The sequence below is a fragment of the Gossypium hirsutum genome, chromosome D12 (assembly GCF_007990345.1).
Source record: "Gossypium hirsutum isolate 1008001.06 chromosome D12, Gossypium_hirsutum_v2.1, whole genome shotgun sequence".
In the NCBI taxonomy this organism is placed as follows: Eukaryota; Viridiplantae; Streptophyta; class Magnoliopsida; order Malvales; family Malvaceae; genus Gossypium; species Gossypium hirsutum.
The window spans coordinates 4,072,160-4,092,171 of record NC_053448.1 but is presented as its reverse complement, the minus strand read 5'-3'; the positions used below and the strand labels follow the sequence as shown (position 1 = coordinate 4,092,171).

The 20,012-nt window shown below is 34.5% G+C and overlaps 2 protein-coding genes and 1 long non-coding RNA gene across 4 annotated transcripts; all 3 read left to right on the top strand.

Annotated features, from left to right (window-relative positions):
• The first annotated feature begins 5 nt into the window (after positions 1 to 5).
• On the top strand, positions 6 to 3,305 carry LOC107945014 (uncharacterized). The gene is made up of 3 exons (XR_001696407.2): positions 6 to 2,692; positions 2,820 to 2,888; positions 2,979 to 3,305. It is a non-coding gene; the product is annotated as an uncharacterized lncRNA (long non-coding RNA).
• Positions 3,306 to 12,393: 9,088 nt separating this feature from the next.
• LOC107945015 (coatomer subunit alpha-1) lies at positions 12,394 to 18,404 on the top strand. 2 transcript variants are annotated; one of them, XM_016878823.2, is made up of 4 exons: positions 12,394 to 12,533; positions 12,630 to 12,875; positions 14,334 to 14,828; positions 15,088 to 18,404. In XM_016878823.2, exons 2-4 carry the CDS (start codon positions 12,668 to 12,670, stop codon positions 18,039 to 18,041), a joined length of 3,657 nt encoding a protein of 1,218 aa, XP_016734312.2. In that variant the 5' UTR covers positions 12,394 to 12,533; positions 12,630 to 12,667; the 3' UTR covers positions 18,042 to 18,404. The 2 variants fall into 2 exon arrangements, with proteins under 2 accessions (XP_016734312.2, XP_016734313.2); XM_016878824.2 differs by lacking the exon at positions 12,394 to 12,533 and having other exon boundaries at positions 12,630 to 13,532.
• A 708-nt stretch (positions 18,405 to 19,112) lies between these two features.
• Positions 19,113 to 19,514, top strand: LOC121224486 (uncharacterized). The gene has a single exon (XM_041107896.1). It carries the CDS (start codon positions 19,113 to 19,115, stop codon positions 19,512 to 19,514), a length of 402 nt encoding a protein of 133 aa, XP_040963830.1.
• Positions 19,515 to 20,012: the final 498 nt, after the last annotated feature.

Here is a 20,012-nt window from a genome sequence, read left to right as displayed (position 1 = left end):
AAAAATAATATGGAGAAGTAGAGAATTGAATTGAATATTATGAATGTTTTAAAAATTCAGAAAAGGTTATTAATTTTATGTGCATAAATGTAATTTTTGATCATGTGCATACATATAAAATTGAATTATTTAGTTATACAGTAAAGGGTTAATAGTATGTTTTGCTAATAGTAGAGGGACTGCATACATATTTTCACCGATTTGATCGATTTACCCATGAGTTCTGATTGGTTAGCATTTGTTGGGCGGTGGAAGTATACATAGTTTCCAACAATTCATCAAATTAGGGGAGAGAAATGGATTTTATTCCACTTATCTGTACTCCTATCCTATACGTGTACACTGGTCAGTGGGTGAGAAATTATTTTTCACTAGAGTTATTACTCGCCTTCGCCGGGCTTTTAAAATAATTAAAATATTTTGAAAATTAAATTTATGATACTAGAATTAGCCCGACACGTACCTCTCAGGTATTGATACCTACAAGCTGGGTATTGATGTCTAGCCTTTCATTTTGATTTCGAGGCCACTGATTTGCAATGTATGAATATCTAAATTCTTAATATTGATATTTAGTCCTTAATTTACTTAGTTAACATTTAAAACACTTCAAAATATTTTATAAACGTCTCAAAAAAATTATTTATTTGATTAAGTATGGAATTCATTTAGAATATGTTTTCGAGTATTTCTGTAAACCATGAAAATGTTTTACCTCTAAATGTCTTAGGGATAAAATTTATTTTAAATATTGTTATATCAAAAGCTTAGACATCTAAGTTAATAACTACTCCTTTTTTTTATATAACAAAAATTTAAGACAAATTTGCAATTGAAAAAGCTTCCTTTTAAGTCATTTAAACATTTTCAAAACCAAAATTTGTGACACCCTACTTCCGATACTATTGTTGGATTCGAATGCATGACATCACGTTATGTTGTTGGGGCAACTCAAACTACTTCAATATAATTACATCAAGTTTAATATAAATTTTTTATACAATTCAAATTAATAGAAATTAATAGTCATTCATATTCACATACATACATTTGAAATGTTCGACTTTGTTTAACATGTTTCATGGTTATTCAAGATCGAATACATTTGTCAGGACTTGATTCCAACTAATCCATCAAAACTTAACTAGAGGTTTCGAGATATTGAGGATCATGTCTTGAGACAGACTTTCCCCTGTTTTGGACTTTTAGATTTGATGATTAGGTATCTCGAGACTAAGGGATTCTTGTCCCAAGACTTAATAGCTATTGTTAGAGATGTCAAATGGGCGAGGTGGGTGCGGGGGGTGCTCCCTCTGCACCCATTCCCACCAAGAATTTTCATCCCCATCCCTGCCCCGCGACCCATTGTGGGTACAAAACCCAAAATCATCCTCGCCCCACGACTCGTAAGACTAAAACCATCCTCACCCCACCACCCACGTGGGTCCCTAGACCCACCTAATCCCTGCTATACCCGCCTCGCGATCCACTTCATATAATATATTTATAAATATCAGTTAAATAAATATAAACCAAATTTTTTATGAAAAAAGTACGAAATACCTGTCCTCTAGACTCTCACCACATATGTGACATTATTTCAACTGTCACCATTAAAAAAAAAACAAGTCGATCCTTTAATTGGTAAATAAAATATAACAACATGAGTTTAAAAAATTCAGAAAATAAAGTCCTTACATAATATCCGAATACAAACAATGTCTCAAATACATCATAAATGTCTTCAAATGCAACACAAGTGCAAAAATTAAATACTGTTAAATTAATAAAATACTATTAAGATAATTATTAAATTAAATTTTTATAAATTTTTTTAAATATGCTTATCGAAACTCGCACCACTGACATCCCTAGCTATTGTCTCGAGACATGTTCAGCGTGTCTCGAGACCATTACCCAGATACTCTTGAAATGGTATTTTTGTGCTTGAGGTCTTGAGACATGACCAAAGTGTCTCGAGACCAACAGATCAAATTGCCTAAAATGAGCATTTTCAAACATACAACTGTAACGCCCCAAAATTTTAGTTTTTGAATTGTTAAAATTTGTTAAGTGAATTAATTTGGATTAGTGGTTAAGTGTCGTGCTTGTGTGTGTGAGGTTTTAGGTTTGAATCCTTTTACTTAAATTTTTATTATTTTTGTCTCAACCCCTGACTTTGGATATTAAACTTATATATTATTTTCGCTCAATTAAAGATAAGAATGAGTTTACTGATTTAGTAGTAAGGTTTTAACTTATCTAAAGATCTCGTGCCTGAATTCTTATGTGTGCAAAGTGGAAATATTTTTATTTCCATACGCTATGCAGTCCATGTGGATGTGGTTGGGTTAGATTCGAATTTTGATCAGCCTATTAGGATAGTGGGATTTAATAAGATTTTATTTGATTCATATTTTTTTTTTAAATTTTTAGAGAAGTATTCTCCTAAAGTTCTCCCACGTTTCTCTCCCACTCCCCACCTCACGTCTAGCTTCCCCATTTTCCATTTTCTCTTTTGTTTTGTTTTCATGGTAGCTTACTACTTACTAGTAAATTCTCTCTGATTTCTTTCTCATTTTTTTTTCCAATTTTTCTCTTCTTTCTTGCTCATTATTTTCTTTACTGTCCCAACTTCGGTGGTTGGTGTTTGTCCTGGAGCTGGTGTGTTCGTGTGTGGTAAAATCACCGGGTAAGAGTATGGCTTTTGTATTAGTGTTGTAGTATTTCTATTTCTTGTCGTTAAGTTTCATAAGGTATTGGAATAATCTTTCAAGTGGTTGAAGGGTTCTAGTATGATCTTTTTAATGTACTGATAGGAGAAGATCGGGAGACGCCTGAATTGTCTCTAGCGAATTAGAGAATTTATTGGGCTGCTATTCTGTTGGGTAAGTGATTAATGTTTCTGATTATGGGTTGATTCATTTGTTTACGCCAAATTTTTAGCACTTGTGATCGAATTAGTGACTTGGATTTAGGTACTGGAATTATGGCTGTGGTGAGGGCATCGAAAAATGATCAGGTGTGTAATAAAAATATCGAAAAACAACGAACGATACGATGCCAAAAATTTACTGTTGACGCCACACAGCTGTGTGGGCCACATCAGTTGAGTTAAGTGGGTTGTGTTGGCCACACGGGTTGGGCTAGTTAGGCCGTGTGAGCTATATGAGAGTGTGAGCCCATTTTCTGTAAATTTAGCTAGTGCCGTATTCGAAGTGTGATTTAAGGTTAGCCACTTCGTAGGTTCTGTAATGTGTTTTGTTTGTCATTAAATTGTGAAATATGATATTCTGCTTATGTTATTCCAAATCCTGAAAGCATGATAGTATGTTCTGATATGTATAGCATGTAAGATATATATGCATTTGTTATTTGATTAGTGTTTGCATGTGCATTGGTGTGGGGTAATGGTGTGACGGAGGAAGTGTGACAGTTTAATGATCTGCCTTATTTGGTGGTTTTAACAACATACCTGTTTTGGTGGCTTGACCACACTTATGTGATTTTGGCAGTTTACCGCATTATTTCTGTCAGCTTGACTGCATTATTTTGAAAAGTGACATATGCTCACTTATTAGTGTGTGGGATTGGATAGGTATTTCATTACCCTAATTGGTGTGTAGGGATGAGCGAAGATGGTGTGTAGCGGATGGGGGTAGAATCTATTTTAGTACCCTTTATTGTAATAAAGAAATATGATCAATGCATCATTCTATAATATTGCATACAAAGAATGATTCAATAAAGTCACATACAATTTCGATCTCTAGTACCCCTTATTGGTTGCATATTCTCAAAACTTTTTCTCATTTTCTAGATACCGATTGTTATTAAAAAAATAAGGCATGGAAAGAAGAAATGTATCAAAAATTTGAATACAAAAAACCATCAAAACTACAATGATATCAACATGAAGAGCAAAAAAAGGAGAAACAAATATGCAAAGCATACGTTATTGAATGAACAAAGCATATAAGCAAACAAAAAGCAATTCATTCAATTAAGCATACCACACATTATCGCCATGCTTAATATCAAATAGAAGTTCTATAAAACATAAGACATGTCAATGACATCCATACAATAATAGAGCAATGAGAGTATACGATGGATACCAATGTGAGTGTGATGTGATAAAGGTGATCATGACATATTCATACAAATTTATAGCAAATGAAAGATTAAGTAAATATGTCATGGAAAAATGGTATCTAATGATATATCAAATTAATGCAAGATACCATTGAAAGAAATCCTAAGTCTTAAGCCTAAGTTAATACCAAAATATTGAGTACTAGTCTTAGGTTTAATCTTAAGCTTAATTCTATACCTAATTCTAAGACTAGTTCTAAGTTTAATCTTAAGGCTAGTCCTAAAGGCTAATTCTTATCATAAGTTTAATCCTACGACAATATACTATTGCTAAAGTATGTACAAGCACCTTATACAAAACTTAAGGTGATGGGGGTAATCAAAGCTTAAAAAGAGAGTTTAAAAGCTTTATATTTTGCAAAATGATCATCAGAGGTTCAAAATAAGATAAAAATCATTTTTGATAATCTTGAACATTTTGCACAAGGTTTAAGAGATAAAATAAGGGTGTTCAAATGATCTTATGGCCTTAATTTCAAGAAATTCAAATGATCATATTTTTAAGCCTCATATGTTTTTAAAAAGTCAAATAATTTTCAATAAAGATCACTAAAATACAAAGTATTTTCAATTTCATAGAGAATATAGCCTAAGATACCCCCATAAATATATGCATAAGTATGACCTTGTTCTACACCCCTATATGCACCTAGGAACTTAAAACTGCTCAAGGGCCATAGGTATTGATACCTTCCTCACGGGTATTAATACTTCATGAACAATTGATCATTTTATGGGGAGGGGTATTGATACCTCATGAACATGCACCAATACTCTGCACTAAAAATGCAGAAAAATGCAATTTCAACATGCCAAAATTTCTATACAAAGGTGTAACCTCCCCAGCCTGGCTTAGACGTTACGACCAAACTATGAAGACTACATTAGCCAACGAAATGGCTAAGTTAACCTAGAAACCAAAGAAAAACTCTAATTTGACTCGTTTAAGAAAAACCACGGTTTGATCCTTGAGTCAGCTTGAAAATATTGATTTAACAAACCATCTATAGTTAAGATTCGTTTTATTATTAATAGCAATGTTTTTTTAGAAAACTTTTCGTTCGTCGCTTTGCATTGCAAAAATACGTTGACTTTCAGTGCAGCAGAAAATCATTGTTCATGTCAGATTTTAATGAAGTCACGTAAAATGCATTTATCGGTTAACATTTATAATCACTATGTCTAAATAATGCATGCATATAACCCAAACCAAAAACCAAAAACCACAATCCAAAATAATAATTTACAGCCCAAAACTAGATAAATACTTGTTAATAATTATTAAAACCAAAATAACCCTAAGTCCATGTAATTTTTGCATGCTGGGTTCGATCCTAGTCTCGAGCATTACCTGAGATGTTAAGATTAGTGGGTGACCTTAAAATAGCTCAGTGTGAGTAAATATCAATTCAATCATTCAAGCAGTCATACAGATATAATTCTATTACAGTACAATATATAACATATTTCAATATATATGTGAACATGTCATGAGCGTGATGCAATGCAAAAAGGTTCCTACCTATCCATCCGCTATACACCACGAGTTCCCTAAAACTCGTTTGCCGAACACCAAACAATACGGGCTGAAGCTTGATGTTGGTAAACCCCCAATACAGTAGTGGAGATAAACTGCTAATAAATATGCAAACAAGCAGTTAGTATTGTGGACAAGCCACCAAAAACGGTAATTACAGTTGAACTGCCAATAGTGTGGACAAGCCACCAGTAATGCATACAAGTTACCAATAATGTGATAAAATTGCTAATCTCCTTGGTATCTCAGTGCAGTGCATTGACAATAATATTGCTGACATGAACTACCATCTATACTCCATGGAACTCTTTCGTCAATCACAATAACCCACCTCATGCATAAGTAACATGACATACAATCATTGAGCAAAATCATGCCTTCAGTTCAGTTTTGTTACAATGGCATGTTTTATATGTTTACGGTAACATATTCAATACAATGGCATGCTCAACATGCTTACGGTAATAGTTTCAGTACATGAATTCCATGTTTTCAGTCAATCGGTAACCATGGAATCAATAGTATGCAATATACATACAATGAGCATCATAATCAAGCATAGTTGATATGCAATTAATCAGTGACTCAATGAGTCACATGCCATAAAAACACTCAATAAATAGTAGTAATCCATAACATGTGAATACAATGTACATCAATATTAGGCATGCAATCAATTAATCAGACATGTCAAATTTCATATGGCTCATCAGTAGGTTAATTGTAGATTACATACCTTGTTCGGCATCGTTTAATTTGCTTATTTGGCCACTCGACCATGCCTGACCAGTAAGCATAAATTACTAATTTAACAGTTAATTTAACGTATTGAAATCAATTATTTAAATTTAGGACCCACAACTCGCAGCACTACTTTGTAAAAATCCACACTTCTGCACCTTAAACCTTAAATGAACGTTGATACTGAAATAATGCCAAGAGAGAGTGCGAATAGGTTCCGACTTTAATGTTGATTCAGGATGTTACAATCAGCACCTACGATCAATTTTATATAAAAAATATCAATAGCTAAAACAATTAATAAATACTTAGAATAATCGGCCAAATCAATATCTTTAAACAAAATTAATACGACACTAAATCTCACTAGGTGTCGCACTTACGCTACCTGTTAACTACTTTCGATTTGTCGGATGAAGGGAATCGAATGCATTTAAAAATGACACAATTAAATTCTGAATAGAGGAGTGGAACAACAATTTTTATTTTCTAGAAAGAGACAGCTAAAGAGAGAAAAACAACAACCCCAAAGTGGTATTTAAAAAGGTGGTACACCACCATGGACGGCACACAAAAGGGTTACTTTGGGCAGCACAATGGGGGAATTTTAAGGGTTAATTAGGGATAATATAGAGTTAGAAAAATAAAATAAAGGAAAAGAAGGTTGGAAATAGCAATACAAGTCAACATTTCAAAAGCATAAATCAACAACCACAAAGAGGGTTTTAAGGGGAAACAAACACCCCCAACGACGTCAGCTTATGCGGTTTTCTTGAGAGGTTTTAAGGGAATATTTAAGGGTTTTATAAAGACTGATTTAATCAGTAAAATAACACAAAAATTTCAGTAATAAAAAGATAGTATAAAGGAAGAGGAAAAAGAGAGAAATCAACACTTACACAATAAGAAGAAATGGGTGACAATGTTGATTCAAAGGCAGCAAAATGGGCTGTTTTTGAGTGATTAAAAACAACAAATTGAAAGCTGGAAAAATGGTGAAAAACAGTAGCAAAGTGATGAGGAAACGAACTACAAACCACCACCAAGAATAGTCCCTGGTATGCGTTACCATTTTGTCAAGTAAGTTCGTACGGTATAAATATGCTTAATTTGCTGTTGAGTTTTATCTATATGTTCATTAATGTTTTATTAGCAATTTGAATTGGCTACGAATTAGTACCTAAATTAAGAATTGAATCAAATTGAAATGGATTGTTGTGAAATGGTATAGTGTGAGGTTAAATCCCGATAAAAATAGTAAAAGTCTCGTATACGAGGTTATGAGTTTTGCCCAAGTTTGAGCTTCTACATATGTTGTGGACTTGAGAATACCAGTATAGGTTCTGAGCTCTAGCAAGTGTTGCGGACTCGAGAATACATGTTTAGGTTCCAAGCTTCTACATGTGTTGTTGACTTGAGAATATAGGAATATTAAGCCCTGGCCAAGTTATTTATCATGTAGATTCAACCCTAATGGGTAACCAAGCACTATTATTTTCACCTATATACAAAGTTATTTTACAAGGTTTCATCAGGTAGAATTGTGATTGAAGTTTTGGAGATATGCCATTTGAGGTTGGCTAAGTAATGAATATATTTTGGATATATGGTATAAGTTGGTTTGAAATGAAAATGAGAACATTTGAGGTTATATATGTGATTGAGCTCAAAATCTTATAAGTTGATGTTGTTGTTTGAATCTTGATAGGTATATTTGAGATACATAATGAATTGTATATGTGTTAAATTGATTGATGTAAGTAAATGTTTATATTGTATTAGCTTACTAAGTATTTTATATACTTACTCAAGTTACTATTATTCTGTAGATTTTGGATGCTCGAAATGTGTCGACTGGATCAGTGAGAAGCTCACATCTATTGTCTCTTGATTCGGTAGACTTTTGATGTTTTGGAGTTGGTTACTTGTGGCATGTACATAGGTTGAATGAACTTAAGCTAGTTAAAGTCAGTTTTGGCATAATAACTTTTTATATGTAAATTTATGGTTGTGGCTTGATATTGGATGTTTGGTATTTGCCAAGTTTAGTATGCTTGAATGTTAAAGAAATGGTAATATTTGAATGGTACTAAGTATGTGAATTAATTTGTGGTATGATATAGCTTAAGGTTTGGTTTGAATTGAATTTGAATTGAGTTTATGAATTGTTGGTGCCAATGAGGGCATATTGGTTGTATGTTAAAATGATTAGGTGAACTGTTGTTTTGGCTTTGAAATATGCATGTTTTTGTGTTGATTTGAATAGCATGAAATGACATCATAGGTCACTTGAAGAATTGGTATGAAATCTTGCTTAAATAGGTCATTTATGCTGTACACGGGCTACCACACGGTTGTGTGTCACACAAGGTTGGATGACACAACCGTGTGTTCAACATGTTTAGGTTTTGGTTCACATAACCACAGTTTGTTACATGACCCGCTGATACGGTCATGTGACCTTAGATTACATGGCATCAGGCTGTTGCACGGTTTGAAGACACGGTTGTGTGATAGCACCACACGGCCCCAGCCTTGTCACACGGCCGTGTGACCCCTGTTTTAACTTTTTACCTACTATTTTGTCAATGTTTCAGATTGGTCCAGATTTAGTTCTGAACTTGTTTAAGGGCTTTCGTAAATTTGATTGAGACTCAGTTTTGATTGTAATGCATGTTTAACATGAACTTAACTTGTATATAATGATTTATTGAATGCTAATGATTAAATTGCTTATGAATGTTTTGGTTTATTGTGGTAGCATCCTATAGCTCGAGTCTATTTACTGGACTGGGTATGGGGTGTTACAAAGTTCATAGGTATTTAAATGATAAATCTTACCTCAAATTACAATCAAACAAATCAAACTAGTTAACTTGTCAAAATATGCTTAACATAGCAAATCACAACAATAAGGTGAGTTCATCATATGACCAAATCGTATAGCAATTCAACATTTAACATCTCAATTCAATTCAATACCATTCACATGAAATCAACAATTCAGTACAATTTGCATAATTCAATCAACATTTAATCATTTGTAAACCAAACTCATATCTTCTATTTTCATTAACCATTTAGCCCGAAGAACTTTAATGAATAGGTTCGGATACATGAGTAACTACACCACACCAGATTGTTAGTCTAAGTAGTACCACACCAGGACACGATGTGCAAATCCTGTAGGCTATCATATATATAATCGTATAACAATACGTCCCTCCACTACACCAGGGTCTCTGAAGAGACATTCAATCTATGATGATTCGCAACAAATGCTAGATTTTGATATGATTTATAATAAATCTCGTACAATCACATACTCCATAACATCATATATAACCCGTACCAATGCAAAAATATACCTATTGGCATGTCAATCGTATCATTTCATTTATTACGTTCATTCCAGCACATTTAGCACATATAACTCTTTTCTTTACAATTTAGTCCATATATCACATTTTTGTACCAAGTCGTAAATAATTCAAATTACATTCACATAACACAAATTCATAATTCAAGTATATATATAATTAAATATAACCATACCCTATGAACTTACCTGGAAAAAACAACAACAAACAAAACATCAAGGACTAATTCGTAATTTTACCTTTTCCTCAATTTTCCCCCTTTTGATTCAATTTCTGATTTATATGATAATTCATTTCAATTTATCAATCCCAAATACCTTATAACATCTTATTACATAAATATGACAGTTCAATTTCACTTTCCAAATGCTCCCTAAATTTTTGCATTTTATTCAATTTAGTTCCTAAAACATAAATTATCATAACTTTCAAATTTGAGTTCCGGTTTTGAAATCATTCTCAATTATATCCTTACTAGACTCTCTACTATCCATAATTATATAAATTTCATATTAATTTCAAAATATTTACACTTTAGTCCCTATATTTGAAACTAACAATTTTTACTTTACAATCTAGTCCTTTTTCATATCTAAGCTTAAAATCTAACCATTTAAAACCAATTTCATTAAGAACTCATCAATGAAAACTTTTATAAATTTTAATAGTTTTACAGTTGATACTCGAGCTAGCTAAATCAAGCTTTTGAGACCTCAAAAATATAAAAATTATAAAAAAAACTTATTCAAACATTCCTATTTAGAACCGAATATTGAAAGCTCAACCCTAGCTTTTTCTTTTCTTCTCTTCGTGAGAAGAAGAAGAAACAAGTAAATGTTTTGTTTTTCTTTTATTTTTAGCTTTTATACTTATTTTAGTTTTTAATTAATTATAATTTACTTAATTAATCCTTGTTTAATTAACACTAATAACAATTATCGAATTTGGTGGATTAAAATTGTCATCCATCACCACTTGGATATATTATAATGGCCCAATTGCTAAAATGGTCCTTAAATTAATTAAAAATCTATAGTGATTAACTTTTTTCACTTTTATAATTTAGTCCTTATACCTTATTTAACTATCCAATTAACAAAATTAAGGGACCAAAGTTAAATTAATATTAATACTAACCTTACGAGCTTAAATATCAAAAATGAAATTTCGAAACCACCGTTTCCGACACCATTAAAAAAAACAAGTTGTTACACAATGTTTTATTAAAGTAAATCTTGTTACATTTTTATCAATAAATAGATCAATTATTTAATGAATAGACTTAAATCTTGGCAACAACATTTATAATTGTTGCTACTACAGTAACATTTACCAACAACTAATTTTATTATTGCATATTTGATTAAGAACTCACATCAACAAATTGTACAACTTAATTTTGTTGTTATGTTTTTTATCAAGAATTTGTAATGATAAACCTTAGTGTTACGATTAATAACATGGAAGCTAATTTATGTAATGACATTTTTAATATTGTTGTTAATATTTTAACATTTAACAACAATTTATTAAGAATTCATAGTGACGGATTATGTTGTTGCGGATACTAAACAAAAGTGAAAAATAAATTACGATCTTACCATTGTTGCTAATGTTATAATATTTAACAACAATTTTATTTATTGTTACGTCTATAATTAAAAATAAAATTCACAACAAAAAAAAATCTTATCATTGGGATTAGTAACCTAAAAATCAAATTTAACAATGACATCTAAAAGTTGTTGCAAATGTTGCAATTTTACATAACGACGTTTGATTCTGTTACTGTATACATAATGACACGTATGTTGTTATAAAAGTTAGTTGTTAAATACTACTTGGGACATCAAAACTAACACATTTTATAATAATGTAATCCTTAAACCTAGATTAGATAACGTGGAGTAAGTAATTGGTCTATGCGGGATGATACCATTTTACTACGTACACATGCATTAGAATAAATCCACGTAAGAAATAAACATGCACTGCCACGTAGACAAATACATTAACGTCTGGTGTAGTAATTAGTTCAACTTAAGTCGAAAAAGAAGAAGAAGAAGAAGAAAATGGATTTATTTTAAATAAAGAATAGAATTGGAAATTAAACTTATCATGATGTCATAAAAAAACAAAATATATCCATGCTTTTGTCAAATTGGGGAAATTTTTTTTACACTTGTTGAGGTGATAAATTCTAATACAAGAGTTTTCACTTTCTTTAATTTTTGTGTTTCCAAAAATGAAATTACAATTCTAATTAATATGTTTTTATTTCATCTCCTTAAAACTATTTATATTTTTAATAAAAATAATTTCAATATTCAATATTCTCTTTATATATATTATTCCTATAAAATTATATGTCAAAACTTGTTTGGATTTTATTTTATAAAATGCTTTTATTTAAATTTATTTAATAGACATGTTATAAAAAAAAAGGGTAAGATTTTAGCACGTGATTTTATAAAAATAATTTGAAAAGAAAATGAAAATCATAAGTTATAAAGGTTTTGTTTTCTTTTAATAGGAATATAGTAAATAAGCTTCTATTACATTGACCACCCAAATGAGTGTTAACGTATTAATATTTCAAAAAATATTTAATTGAGGTGACTGGTTGAACATTTACAATCCGAAGGAAAATCCATAACTATCTGAAAGATTTTTTTCTTCTTCTTTTGCTTCTTAATTTTAGATGGTGAAGCAGATCTAAGGTAATTTCTTCTCATCTCTTTGATCGAATTCCCAAATTCGCCCCCCCCCCCTGTTCGCTAGCTTATTAGACGTAGGATTTGGTTCGCGTTTTGCAGGGAATTGGGTGGTTTGAGAGAAAGAAAGAAAGAAAAAGATGTTGACCAAGTTTGAGACGAAGAGTAATAGAGTGAAGGGACTGAGTTTCCATACTAAGAGGCCTTGGCTCTTAGCCAGTCTCCATAGTGGTGTTATCCAATTATGGGACTATCGAATGGGGACTCTGATTGATCGATTCGACGAACACGATGGCCCTGTTCGTGGCGTCCATTTCCACATGTCCCAGCCTTTGTTTGTCTCTGGAGGTTCAGATTTCATTTCATCTCAATTTTATATCCGCTTAATAAATTTCCTTGATTATTTTACTGATCCATGGATTTCGATGTGAATTTGTGAAATGTGCTACTTAATTCGGAATTATTAGCTTCAATTCTATATAACACTTGAGAAACACGATGTTTATAATAATGCTGGATCTAGATTTACTCTTTAGAGATTTCATATAGTTGGACTTGATTTACACCTTCTTAATATGCACATCCCAGTAGACATTGGAGACCTGCCTGTTTACCCTATATTAAATTCAAGGGCTTTCTCTGATGCCAATTATTGGAATCTGGGATGGAGATATTCCAAAATTTCTTGCTTTTATGCTGTTAAGCATACACCTAACCCACCCAAACAGAGCCTGATCTGCAAATGAGAGACTAACTGTGCCTTAAGATACAGGTAACATTCCAAAACCTCAAAATTTCAGGTCCCAAATTTCCTTCGCTTTTGGGACGGCCAACTGTGTCCAATCCCACCTTGGCTCTCTCGGCATTTCCTTCTTGGCCCTTCCACAGGAACGTGCTAGGCTGGTTTATCTCATTTATCATCCTAACTGAAAGAACAAGATATGGAACCGATAGCTCTGCTTGCTGAACAGGGTGCACTAAATTTTCTGAAGTCTGCCAACATAGGTGACTCTTAACATCCCAGCAGTTAATGCAGCGAGTCATTTCTGTATAAGAGTGTCTCAACTCAACCTATGATTTGGTGAATGAGTAATTTTCTTTTGTTCTGTTAGATGCATTTTTTAAGGTAAATTATTATAAATAAAAGGTTTGAAGAATTAGAATAGATGCTTAAAATTTGAAGTTTGAGTACCAATAATTGGGAAATGATTTAAATTTTTGAATTTCTAATTCTATTAGAACTTCTGAGTGCAAACACATTGGAATGTGTAAAATATCACAACAATTTAATTTCATTTAATGAGATTTTCATTTCACTTACCTTAGTGATTATATCATTAGAGTTTTCTGGTCTTTTTTCCTTTTTGGTCATTAGGATTAAGAAAACATAAATGGTCTTATTTGATAAGGTTTTATGACCAGTAATACACCAGATTTTTACAAATAAAAATTATGAAAGAACAAGTTATGAATTCAACAAATATTCATTTCTTTTGGATGACAGTGAACACAGTCTTGAAATAACTTTATAGCTGTTTTTAAATGTTTAAACCAAGACGAATAACATACTTGTCGACCTTGCACCTTAGATGTTAAATTTCTGTGTCAGTAAATTTATTATAGGAAAGGAATGCTGTTGAGATTAATCTGAAAACTTTTAGAACACAAAAAACATGGGCGATGAAGGTCTGAATTTGAAGTTTTTATTGGTTTCAAGAATTTTCAGTTTGTGCTATGGTTGTGTTTTACAAAGCATAGGTTACTTGTCAATACAAATTATATGAAAATCTGTGCTTTTTTGTTCAGGGGATGACTACAAGATAAAGGTCTGGAATTACAAGTTACATAGATGTCTCTTCACCCTTCTTGGACATCTGGATTACATTCGTACTGTGCAATTTCATCATGAGCATCCATGGATTGTGAGTGCTAGTGATGATCAGACTATTCGCATATGGAACTGGCAGTCACGAACTTGTATCTCTGTGTTGACTGGTCATAATCATTATGTTATGTGTGCCTCATTCCATCCTAAAGAAGACCTGGTTGTGTCAGCCTCCCTTGATCAGACTGTTCGAGTTTGGGATATTGGTTCCTTGAAAAAGAAGACGGCTTCTCCAGCAGATGATATCTTAAGGTTGAGTCATATGAACACAGATCTTTTTGGTGGTGTTGATGCAGTTGTTAAGTATGTGTTGGAAGGTCATGACCGAGGTGTGAATTGGGCTGCATTTCATCCCACCTTACCTTTAATAGTCTCTGGAGCAGATGATCGCCAAGTTAAGTTGTGGCGTATGAATGGTAATTATAGTAAAATGGTTCATTCTTCTCCCACTTATATTGCATTTGCTACAAAACTTGATTAAATTTTTTTAGTTAAGTACACTTGTTGCCAAATTAAAATCTTCATAAGGAACTTACCTAATTATTTTCTTTTCTGAAGTTTGATGTATGTTACATGGGCCATGATATTTTTGCAACTTCTCCATTTTACTTTGTGCAGCTGGAGTTTAGACCACTGAGTCGGTGTGCAGCTAGTAAACTATTTATTTGTTTGCAGATACAAAGGCTTGGGAGGTGGATACCTTGAGAGGGCACGTGAATAACGTGTCATGTGTTATGTTCCATGCCAAGCAAGACATCATTGTATCTAACTCTGAGGATAAAAGCATTCGTGTATGGGATGTAACAAAGCGAACTGGACTTCAAACTTTCCGTCGAGAACATGACAGATTCTGGATTCTTGCTGTTCATCCTGAGATGAATATTTTGGCAGCTGGACATGACAGTGGCATGATTGTATTTAAGCTAGAGAGAGAGCGTCCTGCGTTTGCAGTGAGTGGGGATTCTCTGTTTTATGCCAAGGATAGGTTTATAAGGAATTTTGACTTTCCAACTCAAAGAGAGGCACAGGTAATTCCAATTCGACGTCCTGGTTCCACAAGTCTGAATCAAAGTCCAAGAACTCTGTCTTATAGTCCTACAGAAAATGCTGTCCTTATCTGCTCAGATGTGGATGGAGGATCGTATGAGTTGTATGTGATACCAAAAGACAGCTTTGGTAGGGGTGACGGTTCGCTGGAGGCAAGGAAAGGTGTTGGCAGTTCTGCTATATTTGTGGCACGGAACCGGTTTGCTGTGCTTGACAAAGGCAACAACCAAGTTCTAGTCAAGAATCTTAAAAATGAAGTGGTGAAAAAGAGTGGCCTCCCGGTACCTACGGATGCAATTTTTTATGCTGGAACAGGTAGCTTGTTGTGTAGGTCAGAGGATAGAGTAGTCATATTTGATCTCCAGCAAAGGCTTGTCCTTGGTGACCTTCAAACCCCTTTTGTGAAATATGTTGTTTGGTCTAATGACATGGAAAGTGTTGCTTTGCTCAGCAAGCATTCCATTATCATTACTAACAAGAAGCTTGTGCATAAGTGCACTCTTCATGAGACAATACGTGTTAAAAGTGGAGCCTGGGATGAGAATGGTGTTTTTATTTACACCACCTTAAACCATATAAAATATTGCCTTCCCAATGGAGATAGTGGAATAATCCGTACGCTTGAGGTTCCTATATACATAACTAAGGTTTCAGGCAATACTATATTTTGCCTGGATCGTGATGGGAAGAATAAGAGTGTCGTTATTGATGCTACAGAATACATTTTCAAGCTCTCTCTGCTCCGGAAGCGATATGATCATGTTATGAATATGATAAGAAACTCCCAGCTCTGTGGTGAGGCCATGATTGCTTATCTGCAACAGAAGGGGTTCCCTGAAGTGGCTCTCCATTTTGTCAAAGATGAGAAAACACGCTTTAATTTGGCTTTAGAGAGTGGGAACATTCAAATTGCTGTCGCATCAGCTAAGGAGATTGATGACAAAGATCATTGGTATAGGTTGGGTGTGGAGGCCCTTCGCCAAGGCAATGCTGCTATTGTGGAATATGCCTACCAGAGGACTAAGAACTTTGAGAGATTGTCTTTTCTTTATCTCGTAAATGGTAACCTGGAAAAGCTATCCAAGATGCTGAAAATTGCAGAAGTTAAGAATGATGTTATGGGTCAGTTTCACAATGCTTTGTACCTTGGTGATATACAGGAACGAGTTAAGATCTTGGAGAATGCTGGTCACTTACCTCTTGCTTATATTACAGCATCTGTCCATGGTCTACAGGATGTTGCAGAAAGGTTAGCAGCTGAGTTGGGAGATGATGTCCCTCCTTTGCCAGTGGATAAAAATCCTTCCCTATTGATACCTCCAACCCCTGTTATGTGTGGTGGTGATTGGCCCCTTCTGAGAGTCATGAAAGGCATATTTGATGGTGGATTTGATGGTGGCAGGGGTGCTGTGGATGAAGAGGAGGAGGGTGCAGAAGGTGACTGGGGTGAAGATCTTGATGTGGTTGATGGCTTGCGGATTGGGGACGTTAGTGCCATTTTGGAGGATGGGGAAGTGGCCGAAGAAAATGAAGAGGGTGGATGGGACCTTGAAGATTTAGAACTCCCCGCTGAGGTAGAAACCCCTAAGGTTTCCGGCAATGCTCGTTCTTCTATTTTTGTGGCACCAACTCCTGGTATGCCTGTAAGTCAGATTTGGATTCAGAGGTCATCTCTTGCTGCTGAACATGTAGCAGCTGGCAATTTTGACGCAGCAATGCGTTTGCTGAGCAGGCAACTCGGCATAAGGAACTTTGCTCCTTTGAAATCCATGTTTCTTGATCTTTACACTGGCAGTCATAGCTATCTTCATGCATTAACATCTGCTCCAGTGGTGCCCCTGGCAGTTGAGAGGGGATGGAGTGAGTCTGCTGCTCCTAATGTTAGGTGTCCACCATCCCTTGTATTCAATTTTTCTCAGTTGAATGATAAGCTGAAGGCTGGGTACAAGGCCACAACAGCTGGAAAATTCACTGATGCTCTTCGGCTCTTCCTCAGCATTCTTCATACGGTTCCATTGATTGTTGTGGAGTCAGGGAGGGAAGTTGATGAAGTCAAGGAGTTAATTATTATTGCCAAGGAGTATGTACTTGGTCTGCAGATGGAGCTGAAGCGAAGAGAGATGAAAGACAATCCAGTACGCCAGCAGGAGCTTGCTGCCTACTTCACCCACTGCAACCTTCAACTGCCTCACCTCAGACTTGCTCTGCTGAATGCAATGACCATCTGCTATAAGGCTAAGAACCTTGCTACAGCAGGTAACTTTGCCCGGCGACTACTAGAAACAAACCCCACAAATGAGAATCAAGCAAAGACAGCAAGACAAGTGCTCCAAGCTGCAGAGAGGAAGATGACAGATGCCTCTCAGCTGAACTATGACTTCAGAAACCCATTCGTGACTTGTGGGGCAACTTATGTGCCAATTTACCGAGGACAGATGGATGTATCCTGCCCATATTGCACTGCTCGCTTCGTCCCTAGCCGGGATGGGCAATTGTGTGCTGTATGTGATATCGCTGTTGTCGGGGCAGATGCATCAGGACTGCTCTGTTCTCCTTCACAAATTCGCAATCAAATTCGATGATTGCGCTACTTTTGTCTGAGTCTTGTTTCAGGCTTCCTCTACCTCACTCGCTGTGCCAACAAAACCAGGCATGTCGATTGATTCTTCTCTGCAGGTAAAAGGTAAGAAGCGTGAAGAAAATTTGATATGGGTTCAAATTCTTTGCACCATCAATTTTTATTTTTATTTTTTTGTTTTGGTTTTAAAATTAAGATATAATAATAATAATAATAATAATAATAAAGAAACAGGGAATTTTGATTTAGGCTATTCTTGTTTATCTTTGATGGGCAAGAATAGTGAGAGAGGGCCCTTGTTAAAACAGACAATGGTTGATAGGCGAGACTTTTCATTTCAATGTAATTCGCTTTACATTTCCTCTGATTCCTTTTTGGGTTCCCATTGATTTGAGTATTTCTCTGCACATAAAGAGTAGGCCATGAATAATATGATGGATCAGCAATGGTTTGATTGGTTGCTTTTAAGTTGTGATACTTGTCTTGGTTACCGTCATTCAAATGTTTTCATTTCACAATCTCCTTAATTCGAGTTCTAGCACTTCAACTTCCAATCATTCGCACTTCAAACCTATTAAATCAAATACATTAATTAATAAACTCTAGATAAAAAGTTCTTCTAAAAACCAATATGAGATTAGATGAAACCCAACTTCAGTACAGAGGAATCAAGTCATGGTGGCATAGGTAGATTATTGTAAAATTGCCTCTGACCAATCCTGAAATTTAAATAAAACTTAGACCCTTTTTGATTTTGATATTGAAGAAAGAACCATCCCTCTACAAATCACATTCGAATTATTTTGTAGATGTTAGTTCCGGCCGAAAAAACAAATGAATAGGTGGGATGTAGGTATAGGGTTAAAGGACGTGGTAGATGGTTATTAGTTGAGAAAACGTGGTCCAATCCAAGACGAAGTGAGAGACGTGATCCGCTAACGTCTCTGCATTTGCTTGCTTTAAGAGAACTTTTTCAGACTTCTCTCCTTTCCTCCCTCCCTCCCATCAAATATCAATAACAAAAACCAGTGAAAAAGAGATGCAAACCAATTGTGAGGTTGACTTCTTTTCAACCATGGAGAATGACCCAGAAATGATTCTCTTGGGAAAAGAAGACCATCTTTCTTATTGGGAATTCGTCAACTCCTCTGATTATGATGATGATTCTGGTGATGTTATCTCTGTCTCTGATGATGCTTCCCTTTCTTCCTCTCCAAAGGACACCCTCACCCCTCACCTGATTCAAGGCTATGCCTGTGATGGGGATGGTGAGCAGGAAGTGGATGATGGTGATGATGGTTTGGATGATGAGTTGGTGCCACGAGCATTCAGTGGGAAACTGGGAAGGCAAAGGATGAGGAAATTAGGGAAGAGGGTATTTGCCAAGATGCACACTTCCAATATGTCACCCTTTTTGTATATGAAACCCGGGTGTGTTTATGGGAAGCATGGCCTTGGATTCAAGCATAGTTTCTAGAGAACAAAAAACCAACATCTCTGGACTGGACTGGAGGTGATTCATGCCATTGCCATGGGCCATCTTCATTTGACTTTACTTGTAATTGCTCTCTAGTTTGGATTGCTTAACCATTAGGTTTACATTAATTTGATGTTTGATATTTGTGAGGAAAGGGGTCTGAAAATATCTAACTGGTGGTTTGGAATATGTGTGTACGGCATGGGCCTAATGTATTCTCCGTCAATCCCAACCTTTGAAACGATGCTTTATCCCAATTATTATATCATCTATCATTTCATTTTTTTAAAAATGAAATTAATATATGATTTTATAAAGAGAGTAAACCAAATTTCCGATTGATATTTCAAATTGTTGTATTAAAATGGTTTTGAAATTCAATTTAAGTTTATTGGATTAATAAAAAAAATGTTACAAATAAAGTACATAATCTTAGCAGTGGGTGAGTGAGTGAGTGTGAGTGGAGGGACAGAATTTTGCAGAACCTTTGGCGTGTTA

What these genes read in the sequence shown, in the direction of transcription:
- LOC107945015 (XM_016878823.2), top strand. Translation starts at nt 12,668, where the DNA reads ATGTTGACCAAGTTTGAGACGAAGAGTAATAGAGTGAAGGGACTGAGT. An exon ending in GCCTTTGTTTGTCTCTGGAG is followed by an intron (nt 12,876 to 14,333) that starts GTTCAGATTTCA and finishes TTTTTTGTTCAG; the next exon opens with GGGATGACTACAAGATAAAG. An exon ending in TAAGTTGTGGCGTATGAATG is followed by an intron (nt 14,829 to 15,087) that starts GTAATTATAGTA and finishes ATTTGTTTGCAG; the next exon opens with ATACAAAGGCTTGGGAGGTG.
- LOC121224486 (XM_041107896.1), top strand. Translation starts at nt 19,113, where the DNA reads ATGGAGAATGACCCAGAAATGATTCTCTTGGGAAAAGAAGACCATCTT.